The 23,964-nt window shown below is 45.2% G+C and overlaps 1 protein-coding gene across 3 annotated transcripts in view; it reads left to right on the top strand.

Moving 5' to 3' along the window:
* Positions 1-13,391, top strand: part of LOC121282204 (uncharacterized protein C8orf48-like) — an 87,017-nt gene extending 73,626 nt beyond the window's left edge. For 2 of the 3 annotated variants that reach the window (XM_041195789.1, XM_041195791.1), the window contains exon 6: positions 13,205-13,391. In XM_041195789.1, the coding sequence (XP_041051723.1) occupies positions 13,205-13,309 (105 nt within the window). In that variant the 3' untranslated portion in view covers positions 13,310-13,391. Of the gene's footprint in view, positions 1-8,985; positions 9,243-13,204 lie in introns of those variants that run through there. The other variant, XM_041195790.1, reaches the window with a different exon arrangement.
* Positions 13,392-23,964: the final 10,573 nt, after the last annotated feature.

The following is a 23,964-nucleotide window of genomic DNA, read 5'->3' as shown; positions in this document are numbered from 1 at the left end:
CCAATTAACTCAGGCAAAATTACAGACTGTGACTAAGTGTATCCCCTCACCCCCCACAACCCCCACCACCCAGTGTGGGGTCAAGACATGGAAATGGTTCTGATGTCCAATCCCAAAAGCAAAGTGCTGCTCCACTTTTCCATACTGAAAAGCTGAAGCTTTGACAACCTTCCCTCAAACCTCAGACTTCTAAACACCAGAGAACAACTTTGTGGCTCTTCTTTACACTGCTTTCTGTGTTTGAATGGCTCCTTTCTGTCTCAGTGACCTGAGTTGGAGGCAGTATTCAAGGTACTTTTTTAGACGTGTATTCCACTATTTTGGCAATGTAGTTCAAGTGTCTATTGCCTGTGTCCCTCTGAATGAACATATTTAGCATTGAGTCAGTCGAGACTCCTAGGTCTCTTCAGATTGATCCATAACCATTCCATTCATCCATAAACACTTTCATGGAGAATGCTTTCTCGCTTATTTTTCTACCCATGTGCAGTGCTTTACATTTGTCTATACAAAGTTTCAACTGCCCACTTAAATAGTCTATTCAACTTATTTTCACAGAATCACGAAATTGTTATGGTGCAGGAGTTGGCCATTTGGCCCATTGTGTCTGCACTGGCTCTCTGAATGAGCATTATGACTCAGTGCCATTCTCCTGCTTTTTCCCAGTAGCCCTGCACATTGTCTCTATTTAAATAATCGTCTAATACCCTCTTGAATACTTTACTGAATCTGCCTCCGCCACACTTCCAGGCAGTGCATTCCAGACCGGAATCACTTGCTGTATGAAAAAGTTTTTTTGGAATTCCTGAACAGCTTCCTCCAATTCCACAGCCTTTCCTAGTTTGCTTTCCATTACAAATTTAACTATGTTGCATTTCCTTTGTAGCAGGAACCTGCATGTTTATGGGGCTCTATAGAAACAAACCAATAAGAATATGGTGATCTCTTGTGTCATATTTTACATCACTTCTGCCTCGTTAGCACCTGGGCATGGTTCCTCCTTTACCAAACCGGGTGTTAAGGGTTCATAAAATCATAGAATGGTTACAGCACAGATGGAGGCCATTTGGCCTGTTGAGTCCATGCCAGCTCTTTGCAAGAGCAATTCAGTTAGTCCAATTTTGCTGCCTTATCCCCAAAGCCCTGCAAATTTTCTCCCTTCGGTACTATAATTCCCTTTTGAAAGCCACAACTGAATCTGCTTCCACAACACTCACAGGCAGCCTATTTCCGATCATTACTACTAGTTATGTAAGAAGTTTGTTCCTCATGTCACCTTTGGTTCTTTTGCCCATCACCTGAAATCTGGATCCTGTGGTTCTTCCATCAAGGAGAACAGTTTCTACCCTGTCCAGTCAGCTCATGATTTTGAAAACCTCTATCAAATTTCTTCTCAACCTTCTTTGCTGTGAGGAGAAGAAACCTAGCTTCTCCAATCTATCCATGTAACTGAAGCCCCTCAGCAGGAACCACCTGGAAGTTCCCCTCCAAGCCATTCACCATCCTGACTTGGAAATATATCGCCGTTCCTTCACAATTACTTGGTCAAAATCCTGGAACTCTCTCCCTAACAGCACTGTGGGTATACCTACAGCACATGGACTGCAACAGTTCAAGAAGGCAGCTCACCACCACCTTCTCAAGGGCAATTAGGGATGGGCAATAAATGTTGGCCTAGCTAGTGACGCCTACACCCCATGAATGAATTAAAAAACACACCCCTTACATCTACACTCATTGAACCTATTGTAGATTTTTGTGTATTGTCTCTTAGTTTGATCCCACTTAATAAGTTGCTATTTCTTCTTCTAGTGCTATCTGTCCCTCCTGATCTTTTGAGCACCTTGTTTCTCCTTTTATTGCTGCATCCTTGTGTCCACCCCCCTGCCTAATTAGTTTAAAACCTCCCAACATCACTAATATAACTCATCCTGTGGGCTAGGGGCAAGCCTTCTGACCTTTACCGATCTCATCTCCCCCAGAACTGGTACAAGTGTCCCAGGAATATTAAGTCCATCCTCCATCACCATCTCTAAAACCACACTTTCATTTGCTCTATCCTCCTATTCCTGGACTCACTAGCATGTAGCATTGGGAGCAATAGGGAGATTATTACCTTTGAGGTCTTACCTATTAATTTCCCTAAAATCAGAATGGGTTACTACGCTCTACTATAAAGTCAGAAACGAATTTTAAGACCAGCAAGATGTCAAGGAATAGTTTCCTTTACAACACTCCCAGCACTTACCAGAGCCACATATTGAGAAAAAGTGAAGCCCTTTCCCCTGACCCTTAACGTCCAGCTTGTGATTATTACAACACAGCTGATGGCAAAGGCTAAGTTGTTCAAATCTCAGAGGGAAACTTGAAACAACTGTTATAACCCATTTTTTGCAATTCATATGTTTTGAGATGCAGGCTTTGCATTCAATATTAATAAGACCACTGAGTCTCAAGGGTTTTTTGTATAAAATTAAATTAAACATTTATCAATACAAGAAAAATTGTCAACACATACATATGTCCACAAAATTACTACTATAATAACTACAAAAATCTCCTAACTAATTTGACTCTCAGTTAGACCCCTGGTAAGGCAACAGTAAATCTCATAGATTTAGACAGAGACCTGGCAAACACACCCTGGATAGTTGCAACAAAAGAGTTCCTTTCAGCTCTGGGTCATTGCAGACAGCAGCTTAAGGCTTCTCACACAAGTTGGATCTTAAAATGCCTCTGCATAACCCACAATCTCCTTTCTCCTTTATACAAATCTTTCTCTTTGAATATAAATTTTCCATGGTATCACTAGGCTTTTAATTTTACCTCTTCTAACAATAACATCCTTTCATCCCACTAACTTCATTAGTAAGCTGAAAAAAATAAACACATTGCTCGGCGTCTTCTAGCTAGGTGCAAGATTTCACCCATTCTTTTGAATGGTTTATTTAAAAATGCAATTTTCCCCTTTGACACCTATGAGCAGAAAATTATGCTTGATGTGCGGATGTGCGCCTGACACGCTGGAGCTTGAAATAAAGCGCATTGACATCGGCTGTGGGTGCCGACGTCAACACGCACTCTCAAAATAGTTAGGTCGGTGGGCGCGGGCCGGACCCTGAAGCATGCCCACCAACAATTAAAAGACCTATTAAGCCATTAAGTTAACAATTGTCTGAATTTTTCACTTTTTTAATGGTTGACGGGCAAACGAAAAGGCCAAGTGGCCTTTACATTTTTTAGGAAACCTCATCTACGGGCAGGATGAGGTTTCCAAAATCAAATATGAATAAAATAAAAATTTAACACTTGAATTAAAAACATGTCCCTGCTCATGTGACAGAGTCACATTTATGACATTTTTATTTCCTTTATTTTTTTTTAAACAGTGCTTCATCTCACTGAGGTAACTCCATGCCTCAGGGAGATTGAAGCGCTCTTTCTCGCGCATGTGCGAATTGCAAGCTAGGCCTGCACACCCTCCTCCCCCCACACGCACAGGCAGCGCTCAATGCTGCCACTCGCATTCCACGGTGGGCGGGCCTTAATTGGTTCACCCGAGTAAAATTGCGGTGCGGAGCTGATCACGGGAGGTGGTCGGCTTCTCGACTGCCCCTGCCCACCACCAGCGAGCACCTCCGCCAAGGGCAAAATCCTGCCCCATGTTTCTAAACTTCCCTATGTTTATCTAAATACCATTCAAACCTACTTCTTTCTATACGTCAAAGCCTCTAGGCCAGCTGGCTTTAAACCAATTAAGATACACACATACAGACACACAGACACCACGAAACTCTATTTTAAAAAATAATTTCCAATAACCTCATGACAGTGATATTCTGCCAGAGAGGAAAATATCATCTTTATTTTGATAATTTATGAAATTGTTACTTCTTAGTTGATTTAAATGAACTACTTACTTTACCACCAGTTTTCATGACATTTGATCTAGCTCTTCAACTTCCAACGCCACCCCCAACGGCTTTGTCTTTGTCTACTTCAGACAGGGCACACCTAGAAATTCCCCTGTGCTTTGTTTTGGTGGAAGAAGAATTGGAGGATCATTGGAATAATGCCATGCTGCTCAGGCAGCAAACACAGCACTCACCCACCAGTAGTCCCACAGCAGAGCTGTTCCTGCCTCCACAAACAAAAACAATAAATTGTTGAAGGGTCATGAGGACTTGAAACGTCAACTGCGGTCTTCTCCACCGATGCTGCCAGAGCTGCTGAGTTTTTCCAGGTATTTTTGTTTTTGTTTTTGTTTTGGATTTCCAGCATCCGCAATTCTTTGCTTTTATCTTTTTGTTCCTGCCTCCACTTGTCTCACAGCTCTGCTATGCAGTGGAAGTCATCACTGACTGGAGGCACATGCAGCAATCCAAAGTGCATCCCACTTTCACCACAGCCATTAGCTGTAAAGGTTAAAAATCACCCTGAGATTCTTGGTTATTTTTTGATTCAAGCCTGCCACTTGGGACATCACTCCATTAGCTGATCAACTCTGCACAACTGCAGTAGCAGATCATACATTCATTATTTGCCAGAACTGGATATTTCAACCTTTCTTTCATTATAAACCAACAACACTATACAAAGAGACTGCAATATTAAAAAGTGACAGAATTTGGAAAGATCCAAGTAGTCAGTTTACACCCACATGGTCATACTGATAGAGGCCTCAGTCAGGACTCATTGGGAATAATTTTGCCCCCTGTTGGGGGGGAAGTGCAGGAATGGGCGCATGCAGGCGTGCCTCTACTCGTCTGCCAGGAAGCGCTATGCGCTACCTGTGCGGGTAGGGGAGGAACTCCATCAGCTGAGAGTGCGCTCTTTTGCGCACTCATCTCCCTGGGGCTAAGTGCTGCCTCAGGGAGATCGGCACCAAATTCAAAAATGGTCAATCCGCAAACATAAAATTTCCCTGACATGTCCCTCATGTGACGCTGACGATAAGTTGGGACAAACCTTCATGAAACCTCATTCTGCCCGTGGATGAGGTTTCATGCTTTTTCTGAAGCCCACCAGGGCTCCCAGCCTGCCCGCCAACCTTAAAGTTGGACGGGCAGATCCACTAACTATTTGAATTACTTTTTAAATGGTCTCGATAAGCTGTTGACAGGTTGGTGGGCACACAGCTGATTCGGCTGCGTCCCCGTCGACCTGAAAATTGAAACGACGCGGGGTGACGTTGGGAGTTCCGCCCGACATCATCCCGCATCATTTTACGCGTCGGTGAGTGGGCCCCGCTCCCCCGCTTGCTGACCTCAATATCCTGGCCATAAACTGAAAGTGGCCCAAGGGCTGTAGTTTAGACAGCACAGTCTTACTACTACTTCAGTCTTGCCACTGGGGAAGCTGCTAGTTTTGATTCAACAGTGTGAACGTTAATATATTTTTAAATTACTGCTTTGATAACATTTGAAAGGAAAACTTGGTTTCCAATTTCTTTAAATGTACAAGCAGAAATTGCTGGAGAAAGAAAGCAAGTTAATCAGCACATGTAAACAGAAAGTGGATTGCTCCCGAATCTGGACACAAACCCAGCACATTGCATTCGTCTGATGCAGGCAGTAATAAGGTCATGCAAAATTGGTCCACTGGCCTCATTTGTTTAATATCGGGGACTTGCAATCCCAAAGGTAAATCATCGATCCTGGGAAAAACGGAGATTGGATGTCTTGAACTCTCGCCCAGGCTTAAGGAGATTACCGGGAAAGGGTGGGGGGAGTTTGGAATGAGAGACAATCAGAGGGAAGCAAGTGTCAACTGGCAGATAACCAATAATTTAATGTGAAACCAGGAGGGGTGCTCCTGCTTTCCCAGCTCCACAGTAAGGTGACTAATAAACTAGAACTCATCCTGCCAATTTCCCCCTTTGGCTGCTCAGAACACAGACAGGATCTTGCGCAGCTCATGTGCTCATGCTGCAGCCAGTCACAAACAAATTTGAAAGGGGGCCTCACACAAGCATTAGACTCCCAATGTCCCTACACCATGCCCCCAGACATGAGCTATGGGTGCTATACCTTTATCAATGTGTCGGGGGTGTGAGGTATGTTCTACTACAGAATATGTGCATGCTTGGGTATGTACCTTTTATCAGACTGAGGGTTGAAGGATAAACTGGATCTTATTGAGTTTGGAAAATCTACCTTTTCAACCTTATGTCAAGAGGAAATAATAATTCTCATAATGTTATTGGAATTTATCATAAAAGAGTAATACTAGGATGTGTCTCTGTGTGTGTGAAATTTAATTGAATTAGAGGCCGCTAGTCTGGGTGCTTTGATTTAAGAAGAGAGGTTAGATTTGAAATGTTAATTATATAAACATGGGGAAGTTTAGAAACATAGGTGTCAAGATAATATTTGCATTTTGAAATAAACCAGACTAGATTGTTTTCAAAGAAGAGGTGAAATGTGTCACTGGCCAGGTGAAGTATAGAAACGGTGGCCAGGATTTTCCGGCCCCATCGCGGGCGGGACCCACCACGGGTGAGGCGGTGCCCCAGCCACAAGGCCATTGACATGTGGCGGGACTGGAAGATCCCGGCGGCAGGTGCAGAAAATCCCAAAGATTACTGGTAAAACTTAGTGCTATGAGAGGGTTTTATTATCAGGGAGATAAAGTCCAAAGACATAGTAAAACAATGGGCATTTGCATTCAAAGAGAAAGATATGTATAAAGAAGGAACAAGGGCTGTGTGTAAGGGAAGACATTTTTAAGATCTCACAAGTTTGTGAAAAAAACCTTCAGCCTCTATGCCTCAAGCTGCTGGCTTCAAAGGACTGAAGTTAAGAAAACTCACTTGGAAATCAACTTGTTCAGGATATCATGTTTTCTTGCCTGGGTCTTTTAAAATCTGTGTGTCTTATTGTGCCTTACAAAAGTGTAACGGAGTTAGATTGATTAGGAGATTTAGAAATTATCATAGTAGCCATTTGTAGATCTATGTATGTATTTAAAGTCATTTCTTCTATTAATAACTGTTTAATCCAGTTTTGTAAAAACCTATTAAACTTGGTGGTCTTATTACTTCTGAATTCAGGGCATACATCTCAAAATTTATACAAATTGCAAAACAAGTTGTGGCAGTTGTATCAAGTTTCTTTTTGGGATTTGAACAACTCAGCATTTACCATCGGCTGTGCCATAACATAGTTGGGGGCTCGTCCAGGAATATATTTGAAATTCCTTGATTTTTTTTTGGTGTTGGTAAATCTTAATGTTACGAGTACGAGAAGCACTTTGAATTCAGGAGTTGGGGTGAGGTATTTTGTAATGGTGAGACTGCAATATGGCTTTGGTAGTTGCTCAGACTTGTTTGGGAGTTGAAGTTATAACTTTGGCTGGTTTACAAAAGGTAAGTAAATTTAAGTTACTGGAACTGGCAGATAAATTACAATTGGGGTTGCCTGCCGGGGCTAGGAAAGCAGATATAATTGAAGTAAAAAACAAAAAAACTGCGGATGCTGGAAATCCAAAACAAAAACAGAATTACCTGGAAAAACTCAGCAGGTCTGGCGGCATCGGCGGAGAAGAAAAGAGTTGACGTTTCGAGTCCTCATGACCCTTCGACAGAACTTGTATTCGAGTCCAATTGAAGGTTTGGCACAGCACTTAAAGTTGGCAGTGATACCTGACACTAGTAAGTCACAGCTAGAGGTAGTGCAACTTCAGTTAGAAGTGAAGAGGCTTGAATTTGAACAAGCAAGGGAACTGAGAAAACTTGAATTGGAGGCAAACAAAAAGGAAAAAGAATTGGAAATGAAAAGAACTGGAACTAGAGGCAGCAGAAAAAGAAAGGGAAAAAGAGAGATTATTTCAAAAAGAAATGGAAATGCAAAAACTTGATCTCCAGAGAGAAAAGTTAGCAATGGAAGAGGGAATTAAGGAAAGAGACAGAGACTATCAGCTTAATAGGCTGGAAGTTAAAAAAGAGATCTCAGATTCTGAGAAAGTTCTGATGATGCAAAAACCTTTAACCTAAAACCCAGTGGGAAGATGTTTAACTTTGTGCAATCTCTTTCAAAGTTTGAGGAAAAAGATGTTGAAGCATTCTTCATTTCATTTGAGAAGATAGCTGAACAGGTGAAATGACCACAGGAAAACTAGATATTGTTGTTACAATCCAGGTTGGTGGGTAGAGCATATGAGATATATGCTTCGCTTTTAGAAGAAATGTCGGTGAATTATGATGTGGTAAAAAAAGCTATTTTGAATGCATATGAGTTGGTTCCTGAGGCAGAAATTTAGGAATATGAGAAAACCTGGGCAAACTTATATTGATAAAAGCAGTTTGAAAGAGTAAAACAAAGTAATTGCAGGTCTAAGCAATTGTACTGTTTATATTGATGACTTGATAGTTCTCAGTCCCATGTGGGAGGAGCATTTCCAACATTTGGGAGAATTATTTTCTTGATTACAAGAAGCTAATTTGGTGATGAACTTTGCTAAACTTGCAAAAGCGCAAGTTATGTATCTAGACATGAGTGGGTTTTATCGGAAATCTGTACAAAATTTTAGCAGCATGGCTGCTCCACTGACTGAACTATTAAAAAAGAACAAGTAGTTTCAATGGACGCAGAAGTGTCAGGAGGCATTTGACAGTTTGAAAACTGTATTAGCTATGACACCAGTTTTGACAGTACCCAATTACACCAAGCAATTTGATTGGCCGTTGACACAAGTGATATAGGCATTAGGGCTGTACTGTTACAAGAAGATGACACTGGAATTGAAAAACCGATAGGGTAATTTTCGCGGAAGTCGAATGCACAACAGAGAAGATATTCAACGATTGAAAAGGAGATGTTGTGTTTGGTGTTAGCATTGCAGCATTTTGAAATCCATGTTGTAAACAATTCGTCAGAAACAATTGTTTATACAGACCACAATCCTTTAAAGTTTCTGGACAAATTTCGAGCCAGAAGTGCAAGGCTATTCAGATGGAGTTTATTACTGCAACCATTTAATCTACAGATTGTACATGTCGCTGGACGAGAGAATCAGATTGCAGATGCTTTACCAAGAGTTTGAAGCTTAAAGGGAAAATTGGACATTTAAAAACCTCGACTCTGAACTGGAATGATTTCTGTTGACACAAAGGATTTGTATATATATTGTTATATTAATGAATACATCTGGTAATGTATTAGTTTAAGTATATAGATAAATGTAAGAGATAGTATAAGCTGGGTTAATAAAAATGAAACCGTCTTTTTAAATTATGACAGCTCATTTTTCAATACGGAGGGGGATGTCAATAAGATATAATAATTCTCTTAATGTTATTGGAATTTATTGTAAAATAGAATAATAGTGGGATGTGACTGGGAGCAAAATTTTTAACTTGGTGGGCGCATGCCCGAGCCGCTCGAGCGTGAAATGTCGCACATTGATGTTAGGTGAGCGTCTCGATGTCAACGTGCAATCATGCAATATTTTGGTTGGCAAACGTGTGCTAGAGCCAGCAGCATGACCGCCGATGATTAAAAGGCCTGATCAGGCTATTAAATTATCAATTAAGTGAAATTTTTCGCTGTCCGTCCAACCTTATGGTTGGCAGGCGGGCGAAAAGGGTAGGCAGCCTTTGCATTTTTTAGGAAACCTCATCCACATGTGGGATGAGGTTCCCTAATGCAAATAAAAATAAAATTAAAATTTTAAAGCTTCATTAATAACATTCCCCTGCTCACGCAACAGAGTCACATGAGGGGACATGTTTTATTACATTTTTAATTTTTTAACTTTTTTTTTTATAACTCTCCATCTCTCTGAGGCAGCTCTGTGCCTTAGGGAGATTATCAAGCACGTGCGAAGTACACACTCACCCCACTCGCCCTCCTCCCTCGTCCGTACAGGCAGCGCTGAGCACTGCAGCTCGCTTTTCACGCTGGACAGACCCTAATTGGCCCGCCAGTGTGAAATCGCCTTCCAGCCCCATTCGCAGGCGGCAGTCAGCTTCCCGACTGCCCCCACCCGCCTCCGCTGAGCCTGCCCGACAAGGGCAAGATTCTGTCCTATGTGTCTGTGTGTGAGATTTAATTGAACTAGGGGCAGCTAGATTGGGTGCTTTGATCTAAGAAGAGAGGTTAGGTTTGAAATGTTAATTAGATAAACATGGGGAAGTTTAGAAATATTAGTGACAAGGAAACATTTGCATTTTGAAATAAACCAGACCAGAATGTTTTCAAAGGAGGGGTGAAATGTGTCACCTAGACAGGTGAAGTTTAGAAACGGTACGTTTATTTTTCCCAAAGATTACTGGTAAAACTTTGTGCTATGAGAGGGTTTTATTATCAGGGAGATAAAATTGAAAGACATAGTGAAACAATGGGAAGAATTTTCCCCGCATCAGGGGGGAAGTGCAAGAGCGGGCTTTAATCCAATTAAGATACACACGTACATACATACACACAGACACAGACACCACTAAACTCTATTTTAAAAAATAATTTCCAATAACATTATAGACATTGATCTCCTCATGACAGTGATATTCTGCCAGAGAGGAAAATATCACCTTTATTTTGATAATTTTATGAAATTGTTATTTCTTAGTTGATTTAAATGAACTGTTTGCTGTTGCCAGTTACTTTACCACCAGTTTTCATAACATTTGACCTAGCTCTTCGACTTCCAACTGCACCCCCCACGGCTTTGTCTTTGTCTACTTCAAACAGGGCACACTTAGAAATTCCCCTGTGCTTTGTTTGATGGAAGAAGAATTAGAGGATCATTGGAATAATGCCATGCTGCTCAGGCACCAAACACAGCACTCACCCACCAGTAGTCCCACAGCAGAGCTGTTCCTGCCTCCACTTCTCTCACAGCTCTGCTATACAGTGGAAGTCATCACTGACTGGAGGCACATGCAGCAATCCAAAGTGCATCCCACTTTCAACACAGCCATTAGCTGTAAAGGTTAAAAATCGCCCTGAGATTCTTATTTATTTTTTGATTCAAGCCTGCCACTTGGGACATAACTCCATTAGCTGATCAACTCTGCACAACTGCAGTGGCAGATCATACGTTCATTATTTGCCAGAACTGAACATTTCAACCATTCTCTCATTGTAAACCAACAGCACAATACAAAGAGACTGCAATATTAAAAAGTGACAGAATTTGGAAAGATCCAAGTAGTCAGTTTACACCCACATGGTCATACTGATAGGAGCCTCAGTCAGGACTCATTGGGAATAATTTTGCTCTCTGTTGGTGGGGGGGAAGTGCAGGAACAGGCGCATGCAGGCGCGTCTCCAATCTTGGGGGCGTGCTGACATTTTACCTGGCCCGCCCAGCAAGACGTCCGCTGGGAAGCGCTATGCGCTCCCTGTGCGGGCGGGGGTGTGAATTCCATCAGCCGAGAGTGTGCTCTTTCGCGCACTCATCTCCCTGGGGCTAAATGCTGCCCCAAATTCAAAAATGGTCAATGCGCAAACATAAAATTTCCCTGACATGCCCCCTCATGTGACCCTGACGATGAGTTGGGACATGTCCATCACTTTTATTCAAACTTTTATTAATTTTTTAAAAACTCTCCTGAAACCTCATCCTGCCCATGGATGAGGTTTCATGCTTTTTCTGAAGCCCGCCAGGACTCCAGTCCTGCCCACCAACCTTAAGGTTGGACTTGCAGGGCCATTAATTACTTGAATTACTTTTTAAATGGCCTCAATAAGCTGTTGATAGGTCAGCGGGCACACAACTGATTTGGCTGCGCCGCCAACAACCTGAAAATTGAAATGAGGTGGGCTGACTTCGGGAGTTACGCCCGACATCATCCCGCGTCATTTTACGCGTCGGTGAGCGGGCCCCGCCCCCCCAGCTTGCCAACCTTAATATCCTGGCCAATGGGTATTTGCATTCAAAGAGAAAGATATATATAAAGTAGGAGCAAGGGTTATGTGTAAGGGAAGACACATTTTTTAAGATCTTACAAGTCTGTGAAAAACCCTTCAGCATTTATGCCTCAAGCTGCTGTCTTCAAAGGACTCAAGTTAAGAAAACTCACTTTGAAGTTAACTTGTTCAGGGTATCATGATTCTTTGCCTGGGTCCTTTAAAATCTATGGCCTGACTATTGTCCTCAGTGTGTGGGAGCAGGTCCGACACAATGATGCGCAAAATGACGCGAGATGATGTCAGGCGTGTGTCCTGACGTCATCACGCGTCATTTAGATCTTTTGTTTCATGGGCATGCACCAGAGGCGGCTGCGCACCCGCTGAACTGTCAAAGGCCTATTAAAGCCATTCGGGAAGTAATTTAGGTAATTAACAGCGCTGCCCATTCAACCTTAAGATTGGCGGGCAGACGAAGAGCCCAAGTAGCCTCCGCATTCTTCAGGAAACCTCATCCAACGGCGGGATGAGGTTTCCTGAAGGTTTTATAAAATTATTAATTTATTTTTGCGCAATTACACTATCATATGAGGCACATGTCTAAATCTTTTAACTTTATTATTTATAAACCTTCATTATGTACTTAATCTCCTTGAGGCAGCTCCATGCCTCAGGGAGATTTCTGCGCTTTCATGTGCGCATACGCAGGCCCAGACTTTCCCTCCTCTCCCTGCCCGCACAGGTAGCGCTGAGCACTACCGGCCACACGTCATTTGCGCACGTAAAATGGTAACGTGCAGCCAATCACAGATGAAAATTGGCACTGCGCCCGCCCCTGCCCAGCCAGCCTGACACAGGTAAGTATCTGGCCCAAATGTCTTACTGTTGCCTAAATGAAAGTGTAACTGGGAGTTAGATTGATTAGGAGACTTAGAAATTATCATTGTAGCAATTGTAGATCTATGCATGTATTTAAATTCTTTCTTTAATTAATAAATGCTTAGTCTAGTTTTGTAAAAACCTATTAGACTTGGTGGTCTTATTACTACTGAATTCAGGGCACGCATCTCAAAATTTATACAAATTGTAAAGCAAGTTGTGGCAGTTGTTTTAAGTTTCTCTTTGGGATTTGAACAACTCAGTATTTACCATCAGCCATGCCACAACACCTTACTGGTATGTTTTTCACTCAATTGTTGGCTCAAATTAACAGGACACACCCGAAATGTCACAGCATGTCTTTTCTTTTTAAATATGCTGGCTGACCTGTGTTATATTTCCAATATGTTTTTATTTCAGATATCCAGCATTTGTAACTTCCTTAATTCTGCCCTCTTTCATTTGTTTTTTTGTAGGATCCACTTACACAGATTGGAGAAATAAATAGTGGCCTTCCAAAATACTCAGATACTGCTTCTCTGGTGTGGAAGAGATTATTCAATAGAAATGCCCTAAATTAATTCTGTAATGCTTGGAACTTTCACAGCAGAGTACAGCTTTGGAAATTGAGTCACATAAAATAATAAATGCTCAGTTTGATCATTTTGATGCTGACCGAAATGCTTATTTTCTCTGACTGAGAACAGTCTAATAACTACCTCACCAAAGTTATCCTTTCCAAAATAGTTATTCAATGAAAAGAAGTTTACTAATACTTTAACCAGATACTAATATCAGCTCCCACAAAAGGTATTCTTTAATATAATCCATGGTGACATTGACTACAGGCCCCAGATTCAATTCTCAGTCCAAGCAGAGATACTGTAGCTAACAGGGAACAGAGGGTTGGCATAAATAGTTATTTTTCTGGTTGGCAAGATGTAACGTAGTGGTGTGTCACAGCCATCAGTGCAGGGGACTCAACCTTTTACAATTTATATAAATGACTTGGATGAAGGGACGAAAGGTATGGTTGCTAAATTTGCTGATGACACAAAGCTAGGTAGGATGATAAGATGTGAAGAGGAGACAAGGAGGCTACAAAGGGATATAGATAGGTTAAGTTAGTGGGCAAAGACCTGGCAAATGGAGTATAATGTGGGAAAGTGTAAAATTGTCCATTTTGGCAGGAAAAATAAAAAAGAGGCATATTATCTAAATGGTGAGAGATTGCAGAGCTCTGAGATGCAGAGGGATCTAGGTGCCCTAGTGTATGAATTGCAACAGACTAGTATGCAGGTACAGCAAGTAACTAGGAAAACTAATAGAAGGTTATCATTTATCATGAGGGGAATTGAATACAAAATTAGAGAGGTTATGCTTCAGTTATACAGGGCATTGGTATGATTCTGTGATTCTGAGTACTGTGTACAATAGTAGTCTCCTTATTTAAGGAAGGATGTAAATGCACAGGAAGCAGTTCAGAAAAAGTTTACTAAAATAATACCTGAATGGGGCAGCTTGTCTTACAAGGAAATGTTGGACAGGCTAGGCTTGTATCTGCTGGAATTTAGAAGAGTAAGAGGTGACTTGATTGAAACATATAAGACCCTGAAGGATATTGACAGCGTCTATGTGGAAAGGATGTTTCCTCTTGTGGGAGAATCAAGTACTAGGGGCTACTGTTTAAAAATAAGGGCTGCCCATTTAGGACAGAGATGAGGAGAATTTTTTTCTCTCAGAGGGTTGTGAGTCTTTGGAACTCTTCCATAAAAGATGGAGGAAGCAGAGCCTTTGAATATTTTTAAGGCAGAGGTAGATAGATTTTTGATAAGCAAGGTGTGAAAGGTTATTGGGGGTAGATGGAAATGTAGAGTTGAGGTTACAATCAGTTCATCCATGATCTTATTGAATGGCGGAGCAGGCTCGAAGGGCCGAATGGCCTACTCCTTCTCCTAATTTGTATTTAGATAGTTGCTCTTAGCTGGTACAACAGCTTGGTACTGCAAATGCCCTCATTAGTTCTGGGATAGAGAGAGGAAAGGACAAATCATCATATTGTGCATGATTACTCCTAATCAGTGAAAAATGTGTGAATCAAAAACAGAATTACCTGAAAAAACTCAGCCGGTCTGGCAGCATTGGCGGAGAAGAAAAGAGTTGACGTTTCGAGTCCTCATGACCCTGACCATGAACAGAACTGAGTGAATCTAAGGAGAGGGGTGAATTATAAGCTGGTTTAAGGTGGGGTGGGGGGGGGGGTGGGGAGGTGGTGGGGGGGTTTGGGTGGGGGAGGAGAAGTGGGGGGGGTGGTGTGGTTGTAGGGACAAGCAAGCAGTGATAGGAGCAGATAATCAAATAATGTCACAGACAAAAGAATAAAAGAACACAGAGGCGTTGAAGGTGGTGATATTATCTAAACAAATGTGCTAATTAAGAATGGATGGTAGGGCACTCAAGGTATGGCTCTAGTGGGGTTGGGGTGGAAAGGCTAGCAGGGCATAAAAGATTTAAAGATAATGGAAATAGGTGAGAAAAGAAAAATCTATATAAATTATTGGAAAAAACAAAAGGAAGGGGGAAGAAACAGAAAGGGGGTGGGGATGGAGGAGAGAGTTCAAGATCTAAAGTTGTTGAATTCAATATTCAGTCCAGAAGGCTGTAAAGTGCCTAGTCGGAAGATGAGGTGCTGTTCCTCCAGTTTGCGTTGGGCTTCACTGGAACAATGCAGCAAGCCAAGGACAGACATGTGGGCAAGAGAGCAGGGTGGAGTGTTAAAATGGCAAGCGACAGGGAGGTTTGGGTCATTCTTGCGGACAGACCGCAGGTGTTCTGCAAAGCTTTGGTCTCTCCAATGTAGAGGAGACCGCATTGGGAGCAACGAATGCAGTAGACTAAGTTGGGGGAAATGCAAGTGAAATGCTGCTTCACTTGAAAGGAGTGTTTGGGCCCTTGGATGGTGAGGAGTGAGGAAGTGAAGGGGCAGGTGTTGCATCTTTTGCATGGGCATGGGCATGGGGAGGTGCCATAGGTGGGGGTTGAGGAGTAGGTGGTGATGGAGGAGTGGACCAAGGTGTCCCGGAGGGAATGATCCCTACGGAATGCTGCCGGTGGGGGTGAAGGGAAGATGTGTTTGGTGGCATCATGCTGGAGTTGGCGGAAATGGCGGAGGATGATCCTTTGAATGCGGGGGCTGATGGGGTGATAAGTGAGGACAACGGGGGACCCTATCATGTTTCTGGGAGGGAGGAGAAGGCTTGAGGGTGGAAGCGCGGGAGATGGGCCGGACACGGTTGAGGGCCCTGTCAATGACCGTGGGTGGAAAACCTCGGTTAAGGAAGAAGGAGGACATGTCAGAGGAACTGTTTTTGAAGGTAGCATCATCAGAACAGATGTGACGGAGGCGAAGGAACTGAGAGAATGGGATGGAGTCCTTACAGGAAGCGGGGTGTGAGGAGCTGTAGTCAAGGTAGCTGTGGGAGTCGGTAGGCTTGTAATGATATTGGTGGACAGTCTATCACCAGAGATTGAGACAGAGAGGTGAAGGAAGGGAAGGGAAGTGTTAGAGATGGACCACATGAAAATGATGGAGGGGTGGAGATTGGAAGCAAAATTAATAAATTTTTCCAAATCCTGACGAGAGCATGAAGCAGCACCAAAGTAATCATCGATGTACCGGAGAAAGAGTTGTGGAAGGGGTCCGGAGTAGGACTGGAACAAGGAATGTTCCACATACCCCATAAAGAGACAAGCATAGCTGGGGCCCATGCGGGTACCCATAGCCACACCTTTTATTTGGAGGAAGTGAGAGGAGTTGAAGGAGAAATTGTTCAGTGTGAGAACAAGTTCAGCCAGACGGAGGAGAGTAGTGGTTGATGGGGATTGTTTGGGCCTCTGTTTGAGGAAGAAGCTAAGGGCCCTCAGACCATCCTGGTGGGGGATGGAGGTGTAGAGGGATTGGACGTCCATGGTGAAAAGGAAGCGGTTGGGGCCAGGGAACTGGAAATTGTTGATGTGATGTAAGGTGTCAGAAGAATCACGGATGTAGGTGTGAAGGGACTGTTCAAGGGGAGAGAGAAGGGAGTCAAGATAACGAGAAATGAGTTCCGTGGGGCAGGAGCAAGCTGACATGATCGGTCTACCGGGACAGTTCTGTTTGTGGATTTTGGGTAGGAGATAGAAGCGGGCTGTCCGAGGTTGGGCGACTATCAGGTTGGAAGCTGTGGGAGTAAGATCTCCAGAGGAGATGAGGTCAGTGACAGTCCTGGAAACAATGGCTTGATGTTCAGTGGTAGCGTCATGGTCCAGGAGGAGGTAGGAGAAAGTGTCTACGAGTTGACGCTCAGCCTCCGCGAGGTAGAGGTCAGTGCGACAGACAACAATAGCACCACTTGTCAGCGGGTTTGATGACAATGCCAGGGTTGGACCTGAGAGAACGGAGTGCAGTAAGTTCAGAGAGAGACAGATTAGAATGAGTGAGAGGAGCAGAGAAATTGAGACAACTAATGTCACGCCGACAGTTCTCAATGAAAAGATCAAGAGAAGGTAAGAATCCAGAGGGAGGGGTCTAGGTGGAGGGAGAATATTGGAGGTGGGTAAAAGGATCCGTTGAACGGGGAGAGGACTCCTGCCCAAAGAAGTGAGCCTGGAGACAAAGACGGTGAAAGAAGAGTTCAGCATCATGCCGAGACCAAAATTCATTGAGATGAGGACGTAAGGGTATGAAACCAAGTCCTTTGCTGAGCACTGAACGTTCAGTGTCGGAGAGGGGAAAGTCAGGGGGTATAGTGAATACAGGGCCGGGGCTGGGATTGGAAGATGGGGTGGGGACGGAGGGACAGGTAGGGGTGGATGGTCCTAGATGGGTGTTGGTGTCGATGAGTTGTTGGAGCTTGCGTTCCTTAGCACTTGAGAGAAAGAGAGAAAGTTTCTTGTTGAGGCGTCGGATGAGACGAAAAAATGTGTGAATGTTGGGTAAGCATAGCATTGAACTCAGCTGTGACATCTCTTTGGTTATGGGTCCCCAGCAAGATTAGGTAGGAGCTAAAAATTGAAAGAAGAATGACACAGTTATCTCATTCATACCCAAGTGCAGGAGTTGAATTCAATGTGTTTCATTGGAGGATGATGGGCTGGATTTTCACTACCGAGGCAGGTTGCTTGCTTCAGGGAATTTTCCAACTTAGCAGATCTGCTTTGAGATAAAGGGCCCCCATCATATGCAATTTTTGCTCAGGGGCAGTGGGGCAGGATCAAGTCAGGCCCATTGACTCCAGAAGCAGTTCGGGAGGGACCAGGGGAGCAGGCAAGAGCCAAGGTAGTCTGGTTAGAAGACCATGAGCCCATTTGGCGAAACAGATGTCTGGCCATTTGCCTCTGTTGATGCAATTTGCAAATGTCCTCATTATGATCTCCAAAACTCTCACATGGGTTAGTTCAATAGGGGTTCTGTTTTGACAGGTGGTAGTGGAATGTTTGCTTTGACTGATTGACATATCTATAAAGTTATAATAAGTTATTCTTTCTTTGTTCTGCTTTTTAAAATGTCTGTATGTTTATTTGGACAAAATTAAGATGTGCAAAGTGAGGGAAAGCTTCTGTTATTATGAGTACTCTGAATGACTCTGTCTGACACTTTTATAGGGCTGTAAGAACCGCAGCTTTTTCAAAGAAAATTCCTAAATGGGTGTGTCTTCCCCTTAGCATTTCAGGCCTTGCCATTGCTTTTATATGGCTCATTCGTTTTGTGCATATTGGGTGAGGGGCATGGAAGGAGAATGGAAATCATGAAGGGAACATTGGGGGGCATGGGCAAGACCTTTTAAACTTACCTTACCAAAGGTTCCCAAATTCAGACAATGGTTTATGACTCCGCTGAGTCATGAGTCATCCAGAAGCTGGGCTGATGTCTCTGGTTCACACTGTTTATACTTAAGAGCAGCTCATGACATGGAAGGTAAGAGGACTAATTATTGCATATGCTGTCAGTTTTTCAGATTCCCATTGCCAAATTTCTCACCCACCTAGTGCTTTTCCACCATCTGTCCCTTCAGGTACCAATGTTTTACAATGTACAAGGACACAAAGAGGTTGCAAAAAGATATAGGGCAGAATTTTCCCGTTGGTGTACTGGGGTGGGCCCCGCATGCTAATGCGTAAAATGACGGGCGGTGACGTTGGGCGAGTGTCCCAGCGTCACCCCACACCATTGCGATATTTCGTTGGGCAGGCACACAATGATATCCGATGCGTGCCTGCCATTAATTAACGGGCCACATAAGGCCCTTGAGGCACCAATTGACGTCAATTTTTCAGCGCCTGTGCAATCTTCGGGTTGGCGCAACAGGCAGGTGGGTAGGACACTTTTGTAAAAACCTCATCCACGGGCAGGAAAAGAGGGCTCAGTGGGGTCGCGAGTGTGCTCTGTCAAATATTGATTTTTCAAAGTTACTGATTTTTGCATGTGTGATCTGCAATGCTACAAAACGCATACCAGCTGCTCGGTCTGGACTCACAACCTTCAGGTCAGCACCTTGCAGTGTAGAATCTTTATTGGACCTGCAGCTTTCAGGAAGCCTTCACTTAGCCTGGGAATGGGAGTTGAATTCTCCACTGGAGGCAGCTCCTCTGAGGAGGAAGGGAGGGCTAGACGGGAGAGGAGGCCAGGAGTGCACATTCAGCCTCCAGGGGAACCACCTTTGGGAGGCCAGGCACAGGCACAAAGGGTGCAGGGCCAAGAGTTAGTCCAAGGTGGAAGGGGCCACAGAAGATGCCACTATCCTGCTGCCAGGGTTTACAGGCGGCGAAGCAGCTACCTCAATATGTCTGAGGTGCAGTGTCAAAGGAGGCTCTGTCTCTCAAGGGAGACAGTGAACTATATCTGTCAGATGATTGGGCCTGAGATCTCGACTAACTGTGTGGGGGGACACCCCACTGCCAGTGGCTCTAAAGGTCACAGCTGCCCTCACCTTCTATCCGTCTGGCTCATTCCAGGGCTCGGTGGGTGATCTTTGCGGTGTCTCTCAATCAGCTGTGCACACTTGTGTCAAGTAGGTGACAGACGCTCTGTTCAGGCGTGCATTGACCTTCATCCACTACCGTTGGGATCAGGCAAGTCAGGCACAGCGAGGCAGAGGCTTCGCGGCCATTGCTGGCTTCCCCCGCGTCCAGTGTGCAATAGACTGTACACACGTGGCCATCAAGGCACCAGCAGGTGAGCCCGGTGCCTTAGTCAACAGGAAGGGCTTCCGCTCCATGAACGTGCAGATAGTGTGTGATCACAGGATGCAGATTCTACAATCCTGTGCAAGTACCCAGGCAGCTCCCATGATGCCTACATCCTCAGACACTCCCAGGTGCTGGCGCTCTTCAGTGCTCCAGCCTGGCTGGATGGATGGCTGGTGGGTGACAAGGGCTATCATCTCAGAAGGTGGCTCATGACGCCTCTCCGCCATCCAAGAACAGAAGCTGAGCAGCAGTACAATAGGAGTTACGTCTCCACAAGGCCTGTGGTGGAGAGAGCCATCAGTCTTTTCAAGATGCGCTTCCGATGCCTGTACCGGTCAGGGGGCGCACTCCAGTACCCCCAAGATCGTGTGTCGCTGATAGTGGCTGCATGCTGCACTCTCCACAATCTTGCACTGGAAAGGGGGGACGCTGTGGACCACAAAGATGCAGATGCAGTGGCTCCAGCTGCACATGATAACTCCAGCAGTGAGTCCGAGGATGAGCACTCACAGGGAAATGCTGAGGAGGTAGACACTGACCCAGGCATACACCAGGGAGGCAGGGATACCCGGGAGGCTTTAATCCAATGAACCTTCAGCTAGCACAACACATATGGACGTCCAGGACAAGCCTGGGCTGCAGGCTCCACATTCAATACCTGAGTGCAAAATGTGCCTGGATAGGAACATTAACTAAGGGCCTTGTTAATAAAGCTGAATGCCCCACAAGTCACTCATAACGTTATTGGTAACCATCCACCTGCAGAAGATAAAAGGTACTCTCAGCCATGGTGACATATCTGAGTTTAATATTATAACAAAAGGAACTTAAGGAAACAAAATGACAAAGGTGTTAAACATCACAGCAACTCATAAAGGCCTCATTGTGGGCCAACACAAAAGGACCAGTGAGAAACTCGTGGTGTGCCTAAGGTGCCTTATGTTTACTTTTTCAGGTGCTACGTCTTGGTGCTGTCCCCTCACTGGGAGTGGCATCTGAGCCAGCCTGCTGACTCTGCTGTCCTGTTGGGCTTGATGACCTTGGCGGCCGTCCTCTGGCACGGGGAGCCTGTGCTGGCCCCAACTGGGAGGGAGCAGCTAGTTCCACAGTTGGCATCTCCCCAGTTGTCACAGACTCACAGGATGATACGGTCACTGGGAGAGGGGTGGAGGAGCTGCGGTCCTCATCCGCAGCGCCCTGAGAAGAGCCCGCAGGGACGACAGGCAGCTGCTGCACCGACGTGAGGTCACTTCGGACCTCCCTGCTCACTGTAGATGGATGGGCATTGAGTTGGGAAACTTGGTGCCCAGACCATCTCCGACACTGGCACTGACCAGCTGAGGTCAATGCTGATATGAGGGCTTGCTGGTCTGAGCGCATCCCCAGGAAGCCCTGATTGGTCTCCTTGAGGAGCCTCTCCACGAGAGTTGCCACACTCTCCATGGAGGACGCGTGGCGCTCGGCCATGAGGCTCATTACATTGTTGATGGTCCACGTAGACTGCTCCGCCATGGACATCAAGCCAAGCATAGCTTCATGTATCTCTCCCAGATGCTCCCACACACACGGCCGCATTTCCTGCACCTGCTGCGTCGCGGACAACGCCAGAGGCACATCATCAGGCACTGACTGAGCATGTGTCTGGTCCTCTGCAGTCCTCCGACTGGTCCGGATTCCATCACCTATTGCAACTAGAATGCACCTCAGTGTAGGCTAGCTTTAACTCATATTGCAACCCATGCATGCACCTGGACCCCCTGCTGAGCTTTCAACCAGTCATCAGCATGTTTAGCACTGGACTACATGCTGCAATCACAGAGTTTAGCTGCTGCCAACATCTCAGTTGGGCGCAGGGTAATTGCACATTTCAATCTCCCCCCAGAATAACTGGCATAGTAGAATTTTTAGCCCATTGACTCTGGTATCATTCTGAAGTGGCATTTATTCATGTGTCAATTAGCTGTAGAGGAATATCACATCCAAGCTCAATCAATTCTGTCTTCACCTGACATCCAGCATCAGTTGCTGGATAACAGTCCATAATAAGAACTCTGGCTAATTTATTTCCCACTTCCGTAGCTCAGGAACACAAATGCTGTCTTAGCCATACTATTGATATCAAATGTGCTGTGAAGACTAAGAAGCTTCTTCATGGGCAGGAATTTGACGTTGGCGTGTGGGGGCGGGCCCAACATGCCGACACTTAAAATGACGCTGGGCGTGCATCCCAACATCACCGCACGACATCACAATATTTTGGTGGGCAGGGCGCTATGAGTTCCGAGGCGCGCCTGCCATTAATTAATGGGCCATTTAAGGCCCTTGAGGCGTTAATATACCACGATTTTTCAGAGCCTGTGCAATTTTCAGAGCATCACACGGGCGCGATGGGCAAGCAGATAGACAACATTTTTAAAAACCTCATCCACAAGTGGGATAAGAGGGGTGAGTGGGCCCGCAAATGCTTGTTGTTAGTCGTTAACTTTAGAAACTTACTGCTACTTGCTTGTGTGAACAGAACTTCAAATCTCTTCAGAGCTCCTTTTACAGGCTTCAGGTTAGGACTCTGGAGGAAGCATAATTCTTGGGGCCTTGCAGGTTTCAGTCAGCCTTCTCTTATCCTGGGAATGGGGATTGTGCTCTCCACAGGAGGCAACTCCTCTGAGGAAGAAGAGAGGGCCAGAAGGGGGAGGAGGCCAGGAGTCCATATTCAACCTTCCTGGGAGCCACCTTTTGGTGGACAGGCGCAGGCACAAGAGGCGCAGAGCCAACAGGAAGTGCAAAGTGGAAGGGGCCGCAGAAGATGCCACTATCCTGCTGCCAGGATTTACAGGCGGTGAGGCAGCTACCTCAATATGTCTGAGGTGCAATGCTGAAAGAGACTCCGTCTCTCAAGGGAGAGAGTGACCTCCATCTGTCAGATGATCGGCCCTAAGATCAGCTCCAACTGTGTGGGTGGACACCCCATGCCAGTGGCATTGACGGTCACGACTGTCCTCAACTTCTATGCCTCCAGCTCTTTCCAAGGGTCAGTGGGTGATCTTTGCAGAGTCTCCCAATCAGCTGCCCACAGTTGTGTCAAGCTGGTGACAGACGCTCTGTTCAGGCGTGCATTGACTTTCATTCACTACCGCTCGGACGAGGCCAGCCAGGCGGAGCGAGCCAGAGGCTTCGCAGCAATTGCTGGGTTCCCCCATATCCAGGGTGCCATCGACTACACACGCGTGGCCATCAAGGCGCCATAGGATGAGCTGGATGGCTTCGTCAACAGGAAGGGAATCCACTCCATGAATGTGCAGATAGTGTGTGACCATAAGATGCAGATTCTGCAAGTCTGTGCAAGGTACCCAAGCAGGTCCCATGATGCTTACATCCTGAGACACTCCTAGATGCCGGGGCTCTTCAGTGTTCCAGCTCGGCTGGCTGGATGGCTGCTGGGTGACAAGGGCTATCCCCTCAGGAGGTGGCTCATGACGCCTCTCCACCATCCAAGAACAGAAGCTGAGCAGCGGTACAATAGGAGCCACCCCTCCACAAGGGCTGTGGTGGAGAGAACCATCAGTCTTCTCATAATGCGCTTCCGATGCCTGGACCGCTCAGGGGGTGCACTCCAGTAGCCCCCAGATCATGTGTCATTGATAGTTGTTGCATGCTGCACTCTCCACAATCTGGCACTGGAAAGGGGGGACACAATGGAGGAAGAAGATGCAGACGCAGATGCTCTGGCTGCACATAATAAGTCCAGTAGTGAGTCCGAGGATGAGCACGGTCAGGAGAACGCTGAGGGGATAGACGCTGACCCAGGCGACCTCCAGGGAGGCAGGGACACCTGGGAGGCTTTGATCCAACACTCCTTCAGCTAGCCTACCAAAGATGAACCTCCAGCACACGCCAGAACTACAGGTTCCATACTCAATACCTGAGAGCAACATTTGTCTGGTTAGGAACTTTAACTATTTGCCTTGTCAATAAAGCTCAGTGACAAACAAATCACTCATAACATCATGGG

The sequence above is a fragment of the Carcharodon carcharias genome, chromosome 9 (assembly GCF_017639515.1).
Source record: "Carcharodon carcharias isolate sCarCar2 chromosome 9, sCarCar2.pri, whole genome shotgun sequence".
NCBI classification, from domain to species: Eukaryota; Metazoa; Chordata; class Chondrichthyes; order Lamniformes; family Lamnidae; genus Carcharodon; species Carcharodon carcharias.
This window is presented reverse-complemented; position numbering and strand designations above follow the sequence as displayed.